Raw genomic sequence first — 18,004 nt, forward strand, 5'->3', positions numbered from 1 at the left:
CTCATAATTTTGGCATCGTCCGCAAACATTGAGAGAAATGAATCTATACCCTCCGGGAGATCATTTACATATATCAGAAACAAGATAGGACCGAGTACAGAGCCCTACGGGACTCCACTGGTGACTTCACGCCAATCGGAGGTCTCACCCCTCACCGTAACTCTCTGCTTCCTATTGCTTAGGTACTCCCTTATCCACTGGAGCACCTTACCAGCTACACCTGCCTGTCTCTCCAGCTTATGTACCAGCCTTTTATGCGGTACTGTGTCAAAGGCTTTCCGACAATCCAAGAAAATGCAGTACACCCAGCCCTCTCTTTCTTCTTTAATCTTTGTCACCTGGTCGTAGAATTCTATTAAGCCAGTCAGGCAAGATTTACCCTCCCTGAACCTATGTTGGCGATTTGTCACAAAGTCCCTTCGCTCCAGATGTGTTACCAGGTTTTTTCTCACGATCTTCTCTATCACCTTGCATGGTATACAAGTCAAGGACACTGGCCTGTAGTTCAGTGCCTCTTGCCTGTCGCCCTTTTTGTATATTGGGACAACATTCGATGTCTGTCATATTTCTGGTAGGTCTCCCGTCTCCAGTGACTTACTATACACTATGGAGAGTGGCAAGCAAAGTGCCTCTGCACACTCTTTCAGTACCCAAGGTGATATCCCGTCTGGACCATCAGCCTTTCTAACATCCAGATCCAGCTGGTGTCTCTTGACCTCCTCTCTCGTAATTTCGAACTCTTCCAAGGCTGCCTGGTTTACCTCCCTTTCTCCTAGCACAGTGACCTCACCTTGTTCTATTGTGAAGACCTCCTGGAACCTCTTGTTGAGTTCTTCACACACCTCTTTGTCATTCTCTGTATACCTGTCCTCGCCTGTTCTAAGTTTCACTACCTGTTCTTTCACTGTTGTTTTCCTACTGATGTGACTGTGGAGTAGCTTTGGTTCGGTCTTGGCTTTGTTTGCTATATCATTTTCAAAACTTTTCTCTGCTTCTCTTCTCACCCTGACGTACTCATTCCTGGTTCTCTGGTATCTCTCTCTGCTTTCTGGTGTTCTGTTATTCCGAAAGTTCCTCCACGCCCTTTTGTTCAGTTTCTTCGCTTCCATACATGCCCCATTGATTCTTCTGTTGCTTCCCGGATTTTTCCCTTTGGGCCGGGATGAACCTGTTTACTGCCTCCTGACACTTTTGGGTAACATAGTTCATCATACGTTGTACAGACTTATCTCTGAGGTCTGTGTCCCGAGATCTGTGTCCCTTAGGAAATACCTTGTGTGTGTGTGTGTACTTACCTAATTGTACTTACCTAATTGTGCTTGCGGGGGTTGAGCTTTGGCTCTTTGGTCCCGCCTCTCAGCTGTCAATCAACTGGTGTACAGATTCCTGAGCCTACTGGGCTCTATCATATCTACATTTGAAACTGTGTATGGAGTCAGCCTCCACCACATCACTGCCTAAAGCATTCCATTTATTAACTACTCTGACACTGCAAAAAATTCTTTCTAACGTCTTTGTGGCTCATCTGGGTACTATGTTTCCACCTGTGTCCCCTTGTTCGTGCCCCACCCGTGCTGAAGAGTTTGTCTTTGTCCACCCTATCAATTCCCTTGAGAATTTTGTAGGTGGTTATCATGTCTCCCCTTACTCTTCTGTTTTCCAGGGATGTGAGGTTCAGCTCCTTTAGCCTTTCCTCGTAGCTCATTCCTCTCAGTTCCGGGACGAGCCTGGTGGCATGCCACTGAATCTTCTTTAGCTTTGTCTTGTGTTTAACTAGGTATGGACTCCAGGCTGGAGCTGCATACTCCAGGATTGGTCTTACATAAGTGCTATACAGGGTTCTGAAAGATTCCTTACACAAGTTTCTGAAGGCAGTTCTTATGTTGGCCAGTCTAGCATATGCCGCTGATGATATTCTTTTGATGGGGCCTCTGGGGACAGGTTCGGTGTGATATCAACCCCCAAATCTTTCTCTCTATTTGACTCTTGCAGGATTTCACCTCCCAGATGATACCTTGTGTTCAGCCTCCTGCTCCCTTCGCCTAATTTCATCACCTTATACTTTCCTGAGTTGAACTTTAGCAGCCATTTTCTAGACCATTCCTCCAGTTTGTCCAGGTCATCCTGTAGTCTCTGTCTATCTTCATCCGTCTTGATTCTTCTCATAATTTTTGCATCATCAGCAAACATTGAGAGGAATGAGTCTATACCCTCCGGAAGATCGTTTACATATATTAGAAACAGGATGGGTCCAAGTACTGAGCCCTGTGGGACTCCGCTGGTGACATCTCGCCACTCTGATGTCTCCCCCCTCACCGTTACTCACTGTTTCCTGTTGCTTAAGTACTTCCTTATCCACTGGTGCACCTTCCCTTTTACTCCTGCCTGTTGCTCCAACTTTTTTAACAGCCTTTTATGGGGTACTGTGTCAAAGGCTTTTTGGCAGTCCAGGAAAATGCAGTCGGCCCACCCTTCTCTTTCCTGCCTAATTTTTGTTGCCTGGTCATAAAATTCTATTAAACCTGTGAGGCACGAGTTACCATCCCTGAACCCATGTTGGTGGTGCGTTACAAAGTAATTTCCCTCCAGATGCTCTACGAGCCTTTTCCTCACGATCTTCTCCATCACCTTGCATGGTATACAAGTTAAGGAAACTGGCCTGTAGTTCAGTGCCTCTTGCCTGTCACCCTTCTTGTATATTGGGACCACGTTGGCTGTCTTCCAACTTTCTGGTAAGTCTCCTGTTTCCAGTGACCTGTTATACACCATAGAGAGTGGCACACTTAGTGCTTCTGCACCTTCCTTTAGTATCCATGGTGAGAGTCTGTCAGGCCCAACAGCCTTTGTCACATCCAGCTCTAGCAGACACCTTTTGACCTCATCACTGGTGAGGTCAAATTCCTCCAAGGTTGCTTGGTTTGCCACCTCCTCACTTAGTGCAGGGGCTTCTCCTTGTTCTATTGTGAAGACCTTCTGGAATATCTTGTTGAATTCTTCACACACTTCCTTGTCATTCTCTGTGTATCTGTTCTCCTCTTTTCGCAGCTTTATCACTTGTTCCTTCACTGCTGTTTTCCTCCTGATGTGGCTGTGGAGCAGCTTTGGTTGGGTCTTGGCTTTACTCGCGATGTCATTTTCAAACTGTCTCTCTGCTTCCCTCCTCACTCTGAGGTACTCATTTCTGGCCCCTCTGGTATCTCTCCCTGATCTCTGGTGTTCTGTTATTTCTGTAGTTTCTCCATGTTCTTTTACTCAGTTGCTTTGCTACCTTGCATTCCTGGTTGAACCATGGGTTTTTCTGTTGTTTTTCGTTTTTCTCCTTTTGGACGGGGATAAACCTGTCTGCAGCTTCCTGGCACTTCTGGGTGACAAAATCCATCATGACCTGCACATTCTTGTCTCTAAGTTCTGTTTTCCATGGTATTCCCCTGAGGAAGTTCCTCATCTCGTCATATTTTCCTCTTCGGTAATTCAGTCTTTTCCCCTCCACTCCCATCCTTGGATAGGTTATCCCTACCTCCACCAAGTACTCAAAGGTCAGTACACTGTGGTCACTCATTCCTATGGGGGCTTCAACTTTGACTTCCCTTATTTCTGACTCATTCAGGGTGAATATCAAGTCGAATCTAGCTTTTTCATCATTGCCTCTCACTCTTGTGGGTTCCTTGACATGCTGGCTCAGAAATTTCCTTGTTTCCACTTCCAAGAGTTTAGCTCTTCACGTATCTGCACTTCCATGTGGGTCCCCATTCTCCCAGTCTACCTTTCCATGGTTGAAATGGCCCATGATTAAGAGTCTTCAGCCATTCCTGCAGGCAACTGAAGCTGCTCTCTCTATTATATTAATGCGTGTGTGTGTGTGTGGGTGGGTGTCACAATCGACTTGCTAATGGTCCAGGACGGACCAAAACGTCGTCGTCTCTTCAATTTCTAGTGTGTGGTTTGGTCAACAGTATTAACTATCATACTATCCATAATTGACTGAAGCATGCACAGTATTGACAACATGGCAGAACTCACAAAGCTCTGCTCATACAGAACCCAAACATTTATGACAACAATGTTGTGCAACAGTTTCTGATTCACTGTAATTTGATTAGCCTACTTTGCATATTTTTAACAAATTAAGTCAATAATAACGCACTAAAGTCTAATGGATTGGCATAAATCACAGTTACAGATATCAAAACCATCCAGATTCACCGAGTTGTCACCAAGACGACCCCAGCTGTTACAGGTGACGTAGTGTCCAGACCTGTTGACCAGTCACCAAGACGACCCCAGCTGTTACAGGCGACGTAGTGTCCAGACCTGTTGACCAGTTACCAGGACGACCCCAGTTCACTGTTCATCATGGCGGTAAGAATTATTTTACTTTATAACCCCGCCGATCCTTATAAATAATGGCCAAAGGCCATTTCATACACCCGCCAATACCCCTGTTAAGGAATGAAAAACGGTTTACTCGCGACTGATGACGTCCGAACACTTCCGAAACAAGTGCTTTGCTGACGACATCTGTTCGAACCACAATGTTATAAATGCTTCATCCACGTACTTCAAACACAAATAAATGCAAACAGAACCTAAACACCAACCCTAACCTATGCTTAACTATACATAGAATTTTAATGTATAATACTGTAATATTAATTTTCATATGTAAACAAACCAATTTTTAATACACAGTATGTTAAAATTGATGAATGCGCCTCGGGAAGCCGGGCGCTGCTTTAAATAGCCTTGTGTAAGGACGGGTTGGATCATCACCTGATGATGGGGAGAACAATTATATTGTTGTGCTGAGTAATGTGTGCTAGAGGGAAGGAAGCTTGGCGCTTGTGGCCCACTTCTCAGTGAACGTGAAGGATAAAATTGTAATACTAATTATAAAAATAATACAAATACACGTTTAAAACAAATATCACAGAGGGTCTGATTGCAAGGTTTTCATAAAGGTATTTATATGTTCTTATAAAGTAACTGATCCCCCGAGGAGTTTTAGGCAGACACCAATCGGGGTCCAAGAGCTAAAGCTCTATCTTGCAGGCACAAATATGTGAGTACACACTAACATTATTATGTGTGTAAATGGAGCTGCCATCTGCTGGGGGAACTGGTGACTCACAAGTCAGCTATATGACCCAGACAACCAGTGTTTACGTAGTTTGGGTCAGTGTTACTAATACTCTACTCACCTAATTGTGCTTGCGAGGGTTGAGCTCTGGCTCTTTGGTCCCGATTCTCAACCGTCAATCAACAGGTGTACAGGTTTCTGAGCCTATTGGTTTATCATATCTACACTTGAAACTGTGTATGGAGTCAGCCTCCGCCACATCACTTCCTAATGCATTCCATTTGTTAACCACTCTGACACTAAAATAATTCTTTCTAATATCTCTATCTGCTGTCTAAGCAGTTACTTGTTTTGCTCTCCCTCTGATATTATTTCTCTTAGTTCTGTGGTGATCCTGGATCTCCAGGTTCCCCTTTGTATTCTTGAGAGAGCCGGATTGTTGTCCTTGTCTCTTATAAACACCGTGAGTCTTCAGAGGCCTTGTGTGGTACCCAAGGCCTGCAAGGTTCCAGGTATACAGCTACTGAGGCCTAGTGTGGTGCCCAAGGCCTGGAAGGTTCCAGGTATACAGCTACTGAGGCCTAGTGTGGTGCCCAAGGCCTGGAAGGTTCCAGGTATACAGCTACTGAGGCCTAGTGTGGTACCCAAGGCCTGGAAGGTTCCAGGTATACAGCTACTGAGGCCTAGTGTGGTACCCAAGGCCTGGAAGGTTCCAGGTATACAGCTACTGAGGCCTAGTGTGGTACCCAAGGCCTGCAAGGTTCCAGGTATACAGCTACTGAGACCTAATGAGGTACCCAAGGCCTGGAAGGTCTTGGGTATCACACCTGGAAGGTCTTGAGAAGGCTTTGTATATAAATAAATAAATTAATTAAAAAATATGTATACAGCTTCTGAGGCCTAGTCTTGTACCCAAAGCCTGGAAGGTTCCAGGTGTACAGCTACCGAGGCCTAGTATGATCCTTCCCAAAGCTTGGAAGGTTCCAGGTATAAAACTGCTGATGCATAGTGAGGTACCCAAGGCCTGGAAGGTTCCAGATATACATCCTCTGAGGCCTAGTGTTGTACCAAAAGCTTGGAAGGTTCCAGGTATTCAGCTAACAGAGGTCTTGTGTGGTGACCAAGGCTTGGAAGGTTCCAGGTATACAGCTTCTAAAGCCTAGTGTAATGCTCAAGGCCTGGAAGTTTCCAGGTATAGCTACTGTGGTCTTGTGTGGTACCCAAGGCTTGGAAGGTTCCAGGTATACGGCTACTGAGGCATAGTGTGGTGCCCAAAGCTTGGAAGGTTCCAGGTATACAGCTACTGAAGCCTAGTGTGGTACCTAAGGCCTAGAAGGTTCCAGGTATGCAGCAGACTCCTGGTTCAACTTTGCTGCCGAGTGGACGTCTGGACGCCTCTGCCGCCTCCTTTTGTTCTGCGATTTGGATTTGATACTGTCGTTTGGCATTCCACTTCAACGGCCCTGCTGTCCGACGTCTGGCTCACATATCGCCTTGTGTCACGGGATTGTTGATAGTTTTTTTTTTTTTTGTTTTGACGTGTCCTGGCTGGTTCTTCCAGCGGGGTGACGGTGACTGGCGCCGGCTTGGCCGAGTGGTGCCGGGAGTTGGTGGGCTCCTGGTGTGCCCTCAGTCGTGGTGGGCGGCTTGCTTCTGCTCTGCCTGCAACCTGTCCTCTTAAAAAGAACGTCGCTTTTGGCCGTTTACCCGTATGGCCGAATTTGGACGTAATTTGAAAATGAAAAAAAATTGAAAATAAATTTGGGATTTTTTTTTCAACAACAGTAAGTTAAGGGTCCTCTGATAGGTTAGGTGGGCAGGAAATTCTCATAAAGTTTCAAAACGTTATGAAAAACGTTAATTTAAAGTGTCCTCTTATAACCTCTGCGCGTACGCCGGACGACTCAAATAGAAAACGGAACAGAACGTCACTTCTGTGAGTCGATTTCATTTCAAATTACGTCCAAATTTGGCCATATCGCGCATACCAGCCAAAAGTGACGTTATTTTTATGAGGACGGGTTGCTGCCTGAGGGCACTGGATGACTTTTGCGTTTTAGCTGAGGGCCGAGTTTTTGGTTTTTGTTCTCTGCGTTGGACGGGGCCGGTGCTTGTCACCCCTGAGGGGACTCCTGGGGCTCCCCAATCATCTGCCTGTCTGCGTTGCTTTGCCGCGAGGCAAGTTAGTTTCCAGTGATTGGCGTCACTCGTTTCGCGATTACAAGGTTTCCCGTTTCACCTGTCCAGGCTTTGCGATTAACCCTTCACGGGTCCGCCGGGGTGCATCCGATCCCTCGATCCCAGTTTGAGGTATGTTTATGAGTCGGTAATAATATCCCAACTCTGGGATTTGTTTGTCAGTAATATTATCCCATCTCTGGGATATATTTATCTCTCAGTAATAATATCTCAGCTCTGATATGTTTGTCAGTAATATTATCCCAGCTCAGAGATACGTTTATCTGTCAGTAATATTAACTTTTTTGGGGGATATATTTGTCTTTAATATTATTCCTACTCTGCAATATATTTGTGAGAAATATTTGACCTCGGGAAAATGTTTGTCAGCAATATTGGCCCTGGTCTAACATAGCTAATTAACTACTTTACATATTTTTAATTTATGTATTACATACAATGTTAAGTAAATGATCAAACAACTTTATCTTTACACAGGATAACAACAACGTTGAGGAATGTTCAGTCTGTTTTGGTTGTTACGATGAATCTCAGCTACGGCCTCGCTCATTGCCTTGTGGACACACATTCTGCTCCCAGTGTGTTGACAATGGTGTCAAGAATGGTCAACTGACCTGCTTTAGCTGTCGTGCCCAGCACAGTGCCACAGCTGCTGCTCACTTTCCCATCAATTATGGTATGGAGGCTTTTATTAGAAGACTTAAAGATACCCAGGTGGTGTCAGGGGACACAGTTGCAGCAACACTTTATAACGCTCCCACAAGAGGCATCAGCAAGAAGTTACGATCTCTGGTGGAGGAGCAGAAGAGCAGCGTCAGCAGCCTCATTACCAGTTGTGAAGAGGTACTGCCCCAGCTGGGGGAGTACCGGGGCCAGCTGGGGGACTGGAAGACTCACCACCTTCAACTCCAGGACAGACTCTATGGTCTGGTAGAGCAGAACAAGGCAGCCATGAAGCTCGTGGAAGAGGAGGATACCAGTGTGGAGGACATGACAACACAGGGAGAGGAAGGGAAGTATCTGCTAGAAGCCATGTTGGGGAGCCTCAACACAGTCAACACAGCCCAGGAGGCCGTCACAACTATAGACACGGCTGATCAGTGCCACGTGGAGGTAGAAGTTTGGCTCCAGAAGTGCCAGGAACTCTTCCCGTGTGTTAAGACTGTCTACACCTCAGTGAAGGTACGCTGCTGAAGGTCACATTGCTGTCATTCAACTGTCTGTAATAATGATTTTTACGTATAATTTCTGGGGGAAGCCCCTTCAGCTCCCCGGAACTTACTAGCAATCATTATTCCGTTCACCTTTAGGTGTTTTTTCACCAGCACAGCAACGCCACCGCCTTTCCAAATTTTTCTGTCCCGTCTCCAAATTGAGTAGCCCCTTGGGAATATGACCTCATTTAAAATAACATCTTCAAGTTTTGTCTCCGTGAGTGAAATAATGTCTGGTGTCTGCAGCTGCATTGCATCACTTAACTCCAGTATTTTCGATTTCACTCCATCTGTACTATTTGTATACTATTTTCAGGAACATGTTTCCCCTCTCCTTATTCTTCACTACCTCTCTCACTAGCAATTTTGTTGGTTTGCCTTTTTGTACCATTTTACTGGCCTGCCTACCCTTATCACTTTGTAGAAAAAAAGAGATAATTTCTTCTTCGTTTCTGGTCTCATTTAGACGTTTTGCCTCTACGAGGTTTAGTTTCAGCTTCTCTCTGTCTTCTCTTGAAAGATCTCGTCTTAATGACCACACTTTCCTATCCTCATCAATTTGTTCCCTCATCAATTCCTTAGTACTTCTTCCATCTGTTTGGCACAGTTTAGAGTGATCCTCAAAGGTTGATCTTTCCCTTTTACATACCTGCCTATTCTTTTGTAGTTGCTCTATGGTAGTAAGACGTTCCATGAGGCCAACAATTTTATCTACTACTATCGCTTCTTTTACAACTCTTTCTGACCTGGTTGCAACCCGTTCTCGCAAATTTAATAAGTCAATATTGACTTATTAAATATGTGCATAGGTGACATACTTAACATAATAGATACCCTTAAAAAGATTCATAGAAAACACCGACCTTACCTAACCTACTTAGTATGTTAAGATAAGCATCGTATTGCTTCGTAATTACAATTATTACCTAACCTATAATAGGTATAGGTTAAGTAATAATTGTAATTACGAAGCAATAAGATGCTTATCTTAAGATACTAACAAGGTTAGGTAAGGTTGGTGTTTTCTATAAATCTTTTTAGGGGTATCTATTATGTTTAGTATATCACCTATGCACGTAGTTAATAAGTCAATATTGACTTTACGAATTTGCGAGAACGGGTTGCTGACCTAGATGTTATCTCCTTTTCTTTTCAACCAAAAATTATCAGGGACTTACTCCGATCAACTGTGTTTTGCAACAACTTCGGGTTAGATGCCAATTCCTTTCTCCCTTCCAACCTAATGTTTGTTTCATATTGGTTGCTGCAGTGTTTGGCTTCCTTTACTGCTTCTTTATTTTTTTCCGTCTCCTTGGCCACTTGTGCAACGTGTGTGATGTTCCTTGTGCCTGCCTTCCCCCTAGAAAACACAGCTTTAAGGAATGAGAAATATTCCTTGTGACTGCCTGGGCAATAGAAAACACAGTTGTGGGATGTTCCTCGTTCCAGCCTTGGACCTAGAAAACACAGCTGTGTGCAATGAGGGGCCCTAGAAAACACAGTTGTGTGGGATGAGAATTGTTCCTTGCGACTGTCTGGGATCTATAAAACACAGGTTGTGTGTGTTACAAGATTGGGTGCTCTGTTGGGGTTAAACTCAAGGTAAGGGAGTTCCACCCAATGGGGGTTTAGGAAAGGGCCGGCCCTCAGGAAAACAATTCCCAGCCAAAGAAATAATACCAAAAATGGTCTATCGTCTAGCATAGATCACCTAACCCTCATCACAAAGGGGTGATGGAAACTCCCGTTAACATTTGCTTTAATATAATTTATTAACCCTAAACCGCCAAGTACAACAAATACTTTACCTCCTCGATCTTACAATACTTTTTTGACTCCATATAGGCAGGAGACGAGAGTTACACACAGCAAAGTATAGGTAAAGTCTACGTTCCTTACAAGACAGTACATACCAATGAACTTAACATCTTTAACACGCAACACGTGTTCACTTGTCAGCTCGAAACAACTAAACACTTGGAACTCAAAATAATTGACTTGAGAACACAGACAAATTTACACTTAGAAGATCTAGGGGCACGTAACAACAATGGTATTTTACTTAACCTGGTATAGTGAAGATTAAGGAGAGAATAGAATAGAATGGAAGGAGGTTAAAAAGGGAGAGCCACACAAAACTATGTCCGACCAGCCCTGAGCGTAGTTAGAGAAGACTGATTTTTCTCATGCGGCTTTTTGCCTGTGTGAACAACTGATCGTTCAGTAACATTTACTTATCCTCCAATATAATAATTAACTGCCACTATGCAGTTCTAAATATAACTAACATCCTAACTTTACAATACGTTAATAGAATATTAACACAGTGTTCTTACACTCTGAGCATCTAAAATCATCTTATATCTGGCAAGGAAACAATTGACTGCAATTTGCCAGAAGGAGGGGCAGCTCGCTTGTATATAAAACTACCAGAGACTTCCTTCCTTCCTTCCTTCGTAAACCCCAATCCCCTCTGTGGTGTCTCCTTGTCGTGGTGAGGGGCTCACGTACACCTCCCTGGGACCGGTGTGGGTTGCCTTTGCCCCCCTCTCCTGCCCCCTCTTTGGGTGGTGTACATGCTGAAGGGCCTTGTGAGCCAAGGGGTAGGGGTCTTGTGAGCCATCGGCCCACCCGCTGGAGGGGTCGCCTGTGAGGGGACCGCCCTGAGTGGATGGCTGGGTGTCCAGGCTGGGGCGATAGGGGAAATGGGGTCTTAGCACCAGTGTGGGAGCATGGACGATGTAGTAGGACTCCCCTGTTGAAAAAGGGGAGCACCGCTGGGGACGACACAGCCTTCCTGCACTGGCCCGCACTCGGCCTCCCTGGCTGCCCTTTTAGGTGGTATCCCTTGGTTCCAGGTCCCAAACATTTGATATTGTTTGCTGCATGGATGACGACACGACTTCTCTTACCCAGGCTCATATGGTGGGCGACCAGGCTCCTGAGTCGGACCATCCTGGAAGACCGGGATCTGTTGCCCCCACTACAGGGCCCGGTTTGGGCCCAGACCGGACTCTTCCTCCCTGCTCCCCTCCCTCCTTTGTGATTGGGTCGAGCCCCAAGCCTGCTGTGGTGACCGCCTCGTCCTCTTGCACGGCTCCATCTCTTATTGTGACTACTGCACCTTTTGACCGTCTTTCTCTAAAAGTTCTCATCACCATCCCCGCCACTGCCGCTTTCGTATGCTCCCTTCCCATTCTAATTCGTACTATGCTTTGTTTGGTCCTGCTATGTGGACTAAGTACTTTGACCTCCATCCTTTAGATTCAACTCCTGATGATTTTTCCCTTCATAGGCATTTTGTAGATTCCGTAGATGCCTCTGTTACCTTCAACCTCACCCGTCTTGGTACCCGTGTCGTTGCTGCTCCTTCTCAGGATGCAGCCACCCACTTGGCTGCCTTATCCTGCCTTGGCGAGACCCCTGTTCGGGTCTCCAAGAACGCTCAGTTAAATGCCAGTGTTGGCACTGTTCTCCCGCACCATGTTGCGACCGGTGTTAGGAATCTAGAAGACTACCACGAGGATACCAAGCATATCCTCGAGGCCCAAAGCCATTCTGTCCTCCAGGTGGATACGTTTACTCGTCCCCCTCATGGTCATCGCCGTCAGCCCTTTCGGGTTGTGAAGATTACCTTTGATGGTAGGTCTCTTCCGCCCTCTGTCATTCTTGCTGGTACCAGATGCTCTGTTCAGGAGTATATTCCATCTCCTCAGCTCTGCAATAAGTGCTGGAGGTTTGGGCATGGAGCCCTCCGCTGCTCCAGTACTGTCTCTGTCCTATGTGTGGGGACAAGGGTCACTCTAAGTTGGAGTGCACTTCTCCCCAGGCCCGCTGCCTCAATTGTGGTAAGGCCCACCCTACCTTCTCCCGCACGTGTATACGTTACAAACTTGAGTCGGCTGTCCTCAACTTGAAGCACCGGGACCGTTTGTCTTTTTCTGAGGCTCGGCGCCAAGTTCATCATCTCCCCTCTTTTGCTGCCGTCTCCTATGCTCGCGTGGTGCGCTCTTCCTCTCCTCGTCCTTCCCACCTTCCTCAGTCTCACAACCGTTTCCAAGCCATAGACCCGGACACGCCCACCACCACCTCCCCTGTTTTCCTCCGTTCTGTCCCGATGGGTCCCCCTCCTGGTTCTCTGTCTAGGGTTCCCCTTCTTTCTACCCAGTCTGTCATGTCTCCTGTGTCTTCTTTCTCCTCTCCCTCTGGTCCTCCTTCCTGACATTCTCCTCCGCCTCTTGGCTCTCCACGCCGCCTGACTGTGCGGGCCGATGTCCATCGCTCTCCTGGTGGTCGGGTTGTTCGCTCTCTCTCTTCTTCTCCTTTCGAGATGCTGGAGTCTGTTGCCCAGTATATTGCTGCTGGGACACCTGTCTCTTTGAATCAGAAGCGGAAACTTGGCTCCTCTCCTTCCTCCTTCCTGGTAGGTAAGAAGGCTTCGCTTCCTTCTTCACCCCCTATCTCTAATTCTATCGTTCCTCCCGCTTCGGTGGTAGAGCCCCTTGTTCCTACTGTGGAGGTTTCTTTAGCCCCCGGTTCCGTCTCGGTTACTGCCTTTGCTGAGGTGCACTCCCCCTCTTTCTGCCCCTCCTCCTCCTCCTCCTTCTCCTTCTCTTCCTTCTCCTCCTCCTCCAGACCCTGCTCGTCCATCTCTGGTCTGTCCTCCCGCTTCTTTCCGTCCTTCTTTACTCAGTTTACCCATGCCCCCTAACCCTAACTTCGCTGACCCTAATCCTGACCCTGTGCTTCTTTAACGTGCTGTGTTTCTTTTTCACCTTCGTTTCTTCTTTGCTCTCTGTTGCTATCCTTTCTCTTTTTGCCGATGTCAATTCTTCAATGGAACATCCTTGGATATTACGCCAATTTCCTTGACCTCCAACTTCTAATTTCACAGTTTTCGCCCCTTTGTGTCTGTCTCCAGGAGCCGATGCTTGGTGCTCGTCCTGGTTTCTTCCGTGGCTATTCTTTCCTCTCCCCCCCCCCAGCTGTTGCTGGGGCCCATAACTTTTCTGCTCTCTTGATTCGCTTAGATGTTTCCTTCTTCCCCTTACTTTTTTCGTCGCCTCTCCACTGTTCTGCTGCTCGTGTCTTTGTGCGTAAATGGTACACAGTTTGTTCCATTTATCTCCCCCCACCCCCCACAGTCCCACTTTCTCTTCCCAATCTTAAACACCTCTTATACTCCTTGCTGGAGCCTGTGCTCCTGCTGGGTGATTTCAATTGTCGCCATGCCCTTTGGGGTGATTTTCTGACAAACACGCCTCCTTGAACCTTACATCCTCTCTTCTTCTCTGTCCCTTCTGAATTCTGGTGAGCCCACTCATTTGGACTCTCGGACTCACTCCCTTTCCTGTCTCGATCTTTCTCTGTGCTCGTCATCCCTTTCTTTAGATTTCGGGTGGCGGGTCCTTGATGACCTCCATGGCAGTGACCATTTTCCTATCCTTGTTACTTTTTTCTCTTTTCACCCTCCTCTCTCGTTCCCTAGGGGGGAGGTTTGCTGAGGCTGACTGGCGCCTCTTTACTCTCCGTGCTACTATTTCCGACCTCTCCTTTCTGCCTCTTCCTCGTGCCCTCCTTCTTTTTCATGACACTGTCTTTGACGCTGCCTTCCGCTCTATTCCTCGCTCTTCCTCTCGGGGAATGCGGAAGTGCGTTCCCTGGTGAAATGTGGACTGTGCTTGGGCTGTCCGCTGTAAGCGTGCAGCCTGGAAGAGACATCGCCACCGGCAAATGGTTGAGTCTTTTCGATTGTTTCGGAAGGCAAGTGCGGTGGCCCGTAGGACCATCCGTGTGGCTAAACGTGCTTGCTGGATGTCTTATGTCTCCACCGTTATGTCCGAAACTCCTCTACCACTGGTCTGGAAGCGTATCTACATGATTGCGGGTAAGTTCGTTCCCGATGTCTCGCCGGTCTTTCGCCTCCATGGTGCTCTTGTGGCGGAGCCGTTGCAGGTCGCGACCGAACTGGGTTCCCACTTTTCATCTGTTAATTTTTGTTCTCATCTTCTCCAAACCTTCCTTCTTCGTAAGCCTATTCTTGAATCTCGTCCTTTAAATTTCTGTACTCATCTTCGCCTTCCCTATAATGATCCCTTCTCTCTCTCTGAGCTTCAGTCTGCCCTGGCCCTCTGCGGTTCTACGGCGGCGGGCTCCGATGGCATTCATTATGAAATGCTTCGCCATCTCCCTCCGTGCACGTCTCGGTGTTTACTGAATCTCTACAATAGGGTCTGGGAGTCGTCATATCAGTCCCTGGGTATTGGCTCGATGCTGTTGTCCTCCCTGTTCAGAAACCAGGGTCTCTCGGGTCATCTCCCGAAGAACTTCTGCCCTATTGCCCTCACGAGTTGTGTCTGCAAGCTCTTTCAACGTATGGTTAACGTTCGTTTGATGTGGTTCTTTGAACACTATCACCACCTCTCCCATTCTTAGTTTTGTTTTCGCAAGTGCCGCAGCACAACGGATGTCCTGATGAACTTGGAGGTCTATATTAGTACTGCTTTTGATGCGAAGACCTCCGTTGTTGCCATCCTTTTTGACCTGGAAAAGGCTTACGACACTACCTGGTGGTATCATATTTTGTCTCAACTTCATTTTTTTGGCCTTCATGGGAATCTCCCTCTCTTCTTTCAGAGTTTCCTCTCTCGTCGTTCCTTTCGTGTGCGGCTTGGTGTCACTCTCTCTGCCCCTTTTAAGCAATACAAAGGTGTGCCCCAGGGTAGTGTTCTGAGCACTACTCTTTTTCTAGTTGCCCTCAACGGTCTTCTTTCCTCTCTTCCTTCTGGCGTCTTCTCTGCTCTCTATGTCGACGATCTTGCCCTTTGCTGCCAGGGTGATGATTCGCCTCTCCTTCAACGGCGGTTTCAACTTGTGATTGATACCGTGTCGTCTTGGGCCACCGATCATGGCTTCAAGTTCTCTGTGTATAAGACTTGTGCTATGATTTTTACTCGGAAGCATGTCGTTCTTCGACCCTCTTCGTCGCTTTATGGTCATCCCCTTGTGTACAGGGATTCCGCTAAGCTTTTGGGGTTAATCTTTGACACTCGTTTGTCTTGGTCAGCCCATATCTCTTACCTCCGAGTTGAATGCTCTAAGGCCCTTAACCTACTTAAGGTTTTGTCCCATACTTCTTGGGGAGCAGATAGGCGCACGCTCCTCTCTTTGCACTTCTCTCTCGTCCTGTCTAAACTCAATTATGGTTGCTCTGTATACTCTTCTGCTCCTTCTTCTACTCTTTGCCGTCTTGATGCTCAGCACCATACTGGGTTGCGTCTGAGCTCTGATGCCTTTCGTTCGACTCCCGCTTTCAGTTTGTATGTTGACATTGGCTTCCTCTCTCTCCAGGACCGCCGTGATCGCTACTGTTTTCACTATCTTGCGCGGTCCTTACAACATCCTTCCTCTCGCCTTTGTCGTGCTTTAACTTTTACCCCTTCTGTGGTTCCTGTTCCACTTCATCGCCTCCCTCTTTATGTCCGATTATCTCGCTTACAGGATTCTCTTTCTGTTCGTATTTCTAATGTTTCTCCTCATATTGTTCCTTCCTTACCTCCGTGGAGAGTCCCCCTTCCTAAGTTTTGTACGTCCTTGACCCGCATCACTAAAGCTTTTACCCCTCCTACGGTTCTGAAACGCCTTTTCCTTGAGCACTTTTCTTTGCACTCCCACTCTATTTCCATCTTCACTGATGGGTCTAAGTCTGCGGACGGTGTGAGCTACTCTGTTGTTTTCCTGACCACACTTACATGTGTCGCCTCCCTTCGGAGGCTAGCGTCTTCACAGCAGAACTTTATGCTATTCTCTATGCTCTCCGTCTCTTGCTTTCTCATTGTCATTCCTCCTTTGTGGTTGTAGTTGACTCTCGTAGTGCCCTCATGGCTCTAGGGTCCTTTAATCCTGTCCATCCGGTGGTCATCGAGATTCAACATTGCTGTTTCTTATTTCTAGTAAATTTAAATCAGCAGAGTTTTGCTGGGTTCCCAGCCATATTGGTGTTTCTTTAAATGAGCGTGCAGATGCTGCCGCTAGGGACGCTATCCGTTCTTGTCCCATCTCCCGTAAAGGAATTCCTTATTCCGACTTTTATCCTGTTATTCATTCCTCCATCCTTGCCCGTTGGTAGGGTTGTTGGTCCTTTGTAGTTAGTAACAAACTGCGTACTCTCAAACGTAGTGTGTCCCCGTGGTTTTCCTCCTACCACCATAACCTGCGGTGGGAAACTGCTTTAGCTAGGCTGCGGATTGGCCATACTTGCTTGACTCACAGTCACTTAATGGAGCCCTGCCCTGCTCCTTATTTTTCAAATTGCGTTGTCCTTCTTACAGTTGCGCATATCCTTGTTGAATGTCCTGACTTCCAGGACGAGCGTGTGTCTTGCTATCCGACCGCCCCTCGCGGTCACTTGTCCCTCGATAGAATTCTTGGTGAATCGGATACTTTTGATATCGTTTGCCTTATGCGTTTCTGTTCTCGTATTGGCATTCTTGGTGATATTTAGCGTCCTCTGATTATTTCACACTTTGATGGTGCTACATAGCCTTCCCGGTTTGGTTCATTCTTTTGATAATTACCTTACCTACTCGTAAACCCCAACCTATCTAATAACCTCTATAATTTATAGAGGTTTTAGTAATAGAGTAAACACCAACAGCATTAGAAGCACGAGAAGCAGTGTGAACCAGATTACTATGAAGAGTGTTTGTTTGTCGAGAAACAACAACAACTCGCTCCAATCACATTGGACTTGATAATGGTCCAGGACGGACCGAAACGTCGTCGTCGTCTCTTCACCTTCTGGTGTGTGGTTTAGTCTTCACCATTAATGTTTGTGTTGGTAATGACAGGTGCAGGAGACCATCAGGGAGGCCCTGGAGATGGTGACCACAGAGGCGGGTGTCACCATCCACCTGAGAGACTCAGCCTCCACCATCATGGAGAAGGTTCAGAAAGTGACTGAAGGAGCTCCTCAGACACAGGTGACTCTAAGTTCATGTTTCTATTAAATTTACAATTCCTTGTTGTTTGGCTCAGAACGTTAATTGTTTGCACAATCACAAAATATTCAGATTCCTTTCCGTAATAAATCTTATCTTATGGCGATTTTAAGAGTTAAGACATTGGCGATATCCTGAACTAACCAGCTAACCATTAACACTCTAACAAATAAATAACAGCTGTGTTTACTAGTTGTGTTTTTGCGGGGGGTTGAGCTTTGCTCTTTCGGCACGCCTCTCAACTGTCAATCAACTGTTTACTAACTAACTACTAACTTACTAACTACTTTTTTTTTCCCACATCACACACACACACACACACCCCAGGAAGCAGCCCGTGACAGCTGACTAACTCCCAGGTACCTATTTACTGCTAGGTAACAGGGGCACTTAGGGTGAAAGAAACTTTGCCCATTTGTTTCTGCCTCGTGCGGGAATCGAACCCGCGCCACAGAATTACGAGTCCTGCGCGCTATCCACCAGGCTACGAGGCCCCCCTCGTATGCTGTGTGGGA

General features: G+C 46.6%; 1 protein-coding gene across 1 annotated transcript in view; it reads left to right on the plus strand.

Annotated features, from left to right (window-relative positions):
• Nucleotides 1-17,498, plus strand: part of LOC138371895 (E3 ubiquitin-protein ligase TRIM13-like) — a 73,213-nt gene extending 55,715 nt beyond the window's left edge. Inside the window, exons 2-4 of the mRNA XM_069336943.1 lie at nucleotides 4,175-4,359; nucleotides 7,754-8,458; nucleotides 17,340-17,498. Of these exons, the coding sequence (XP_069193044.1) occupies nucleotides 4,354-4,359; nucleotides 7,754-8,458; nucleotides 17,340-17,498 (870 nt within the window). The 5' untranslated portion in view covers nucleotides 4,175-4,353. The remainder of the gene's footprint in view (nucleotides 1-4,174; nucleotides 4,360-7,753; nucleotides 8,459-17,339) is intronic.
• Nucleotides 17,499-18,004: the final 506 nt, after the last annotated feature.

This window comes from Procambarus clarkii, chromosome 37 (assembly GCF_040958095.1).
Source record: "Procambarus clarkii isolate CNS0578487 chromosome 37, FALCON_Pclarkii_2.0, whole genome shotgun sequence".
NCBI classification, from domain to species: Eukaryota; Metazoa; Arthropoda; class Malacostraca; order Decapoda; family Cambaridae; genus Procambarus; species Procambarus clarkii.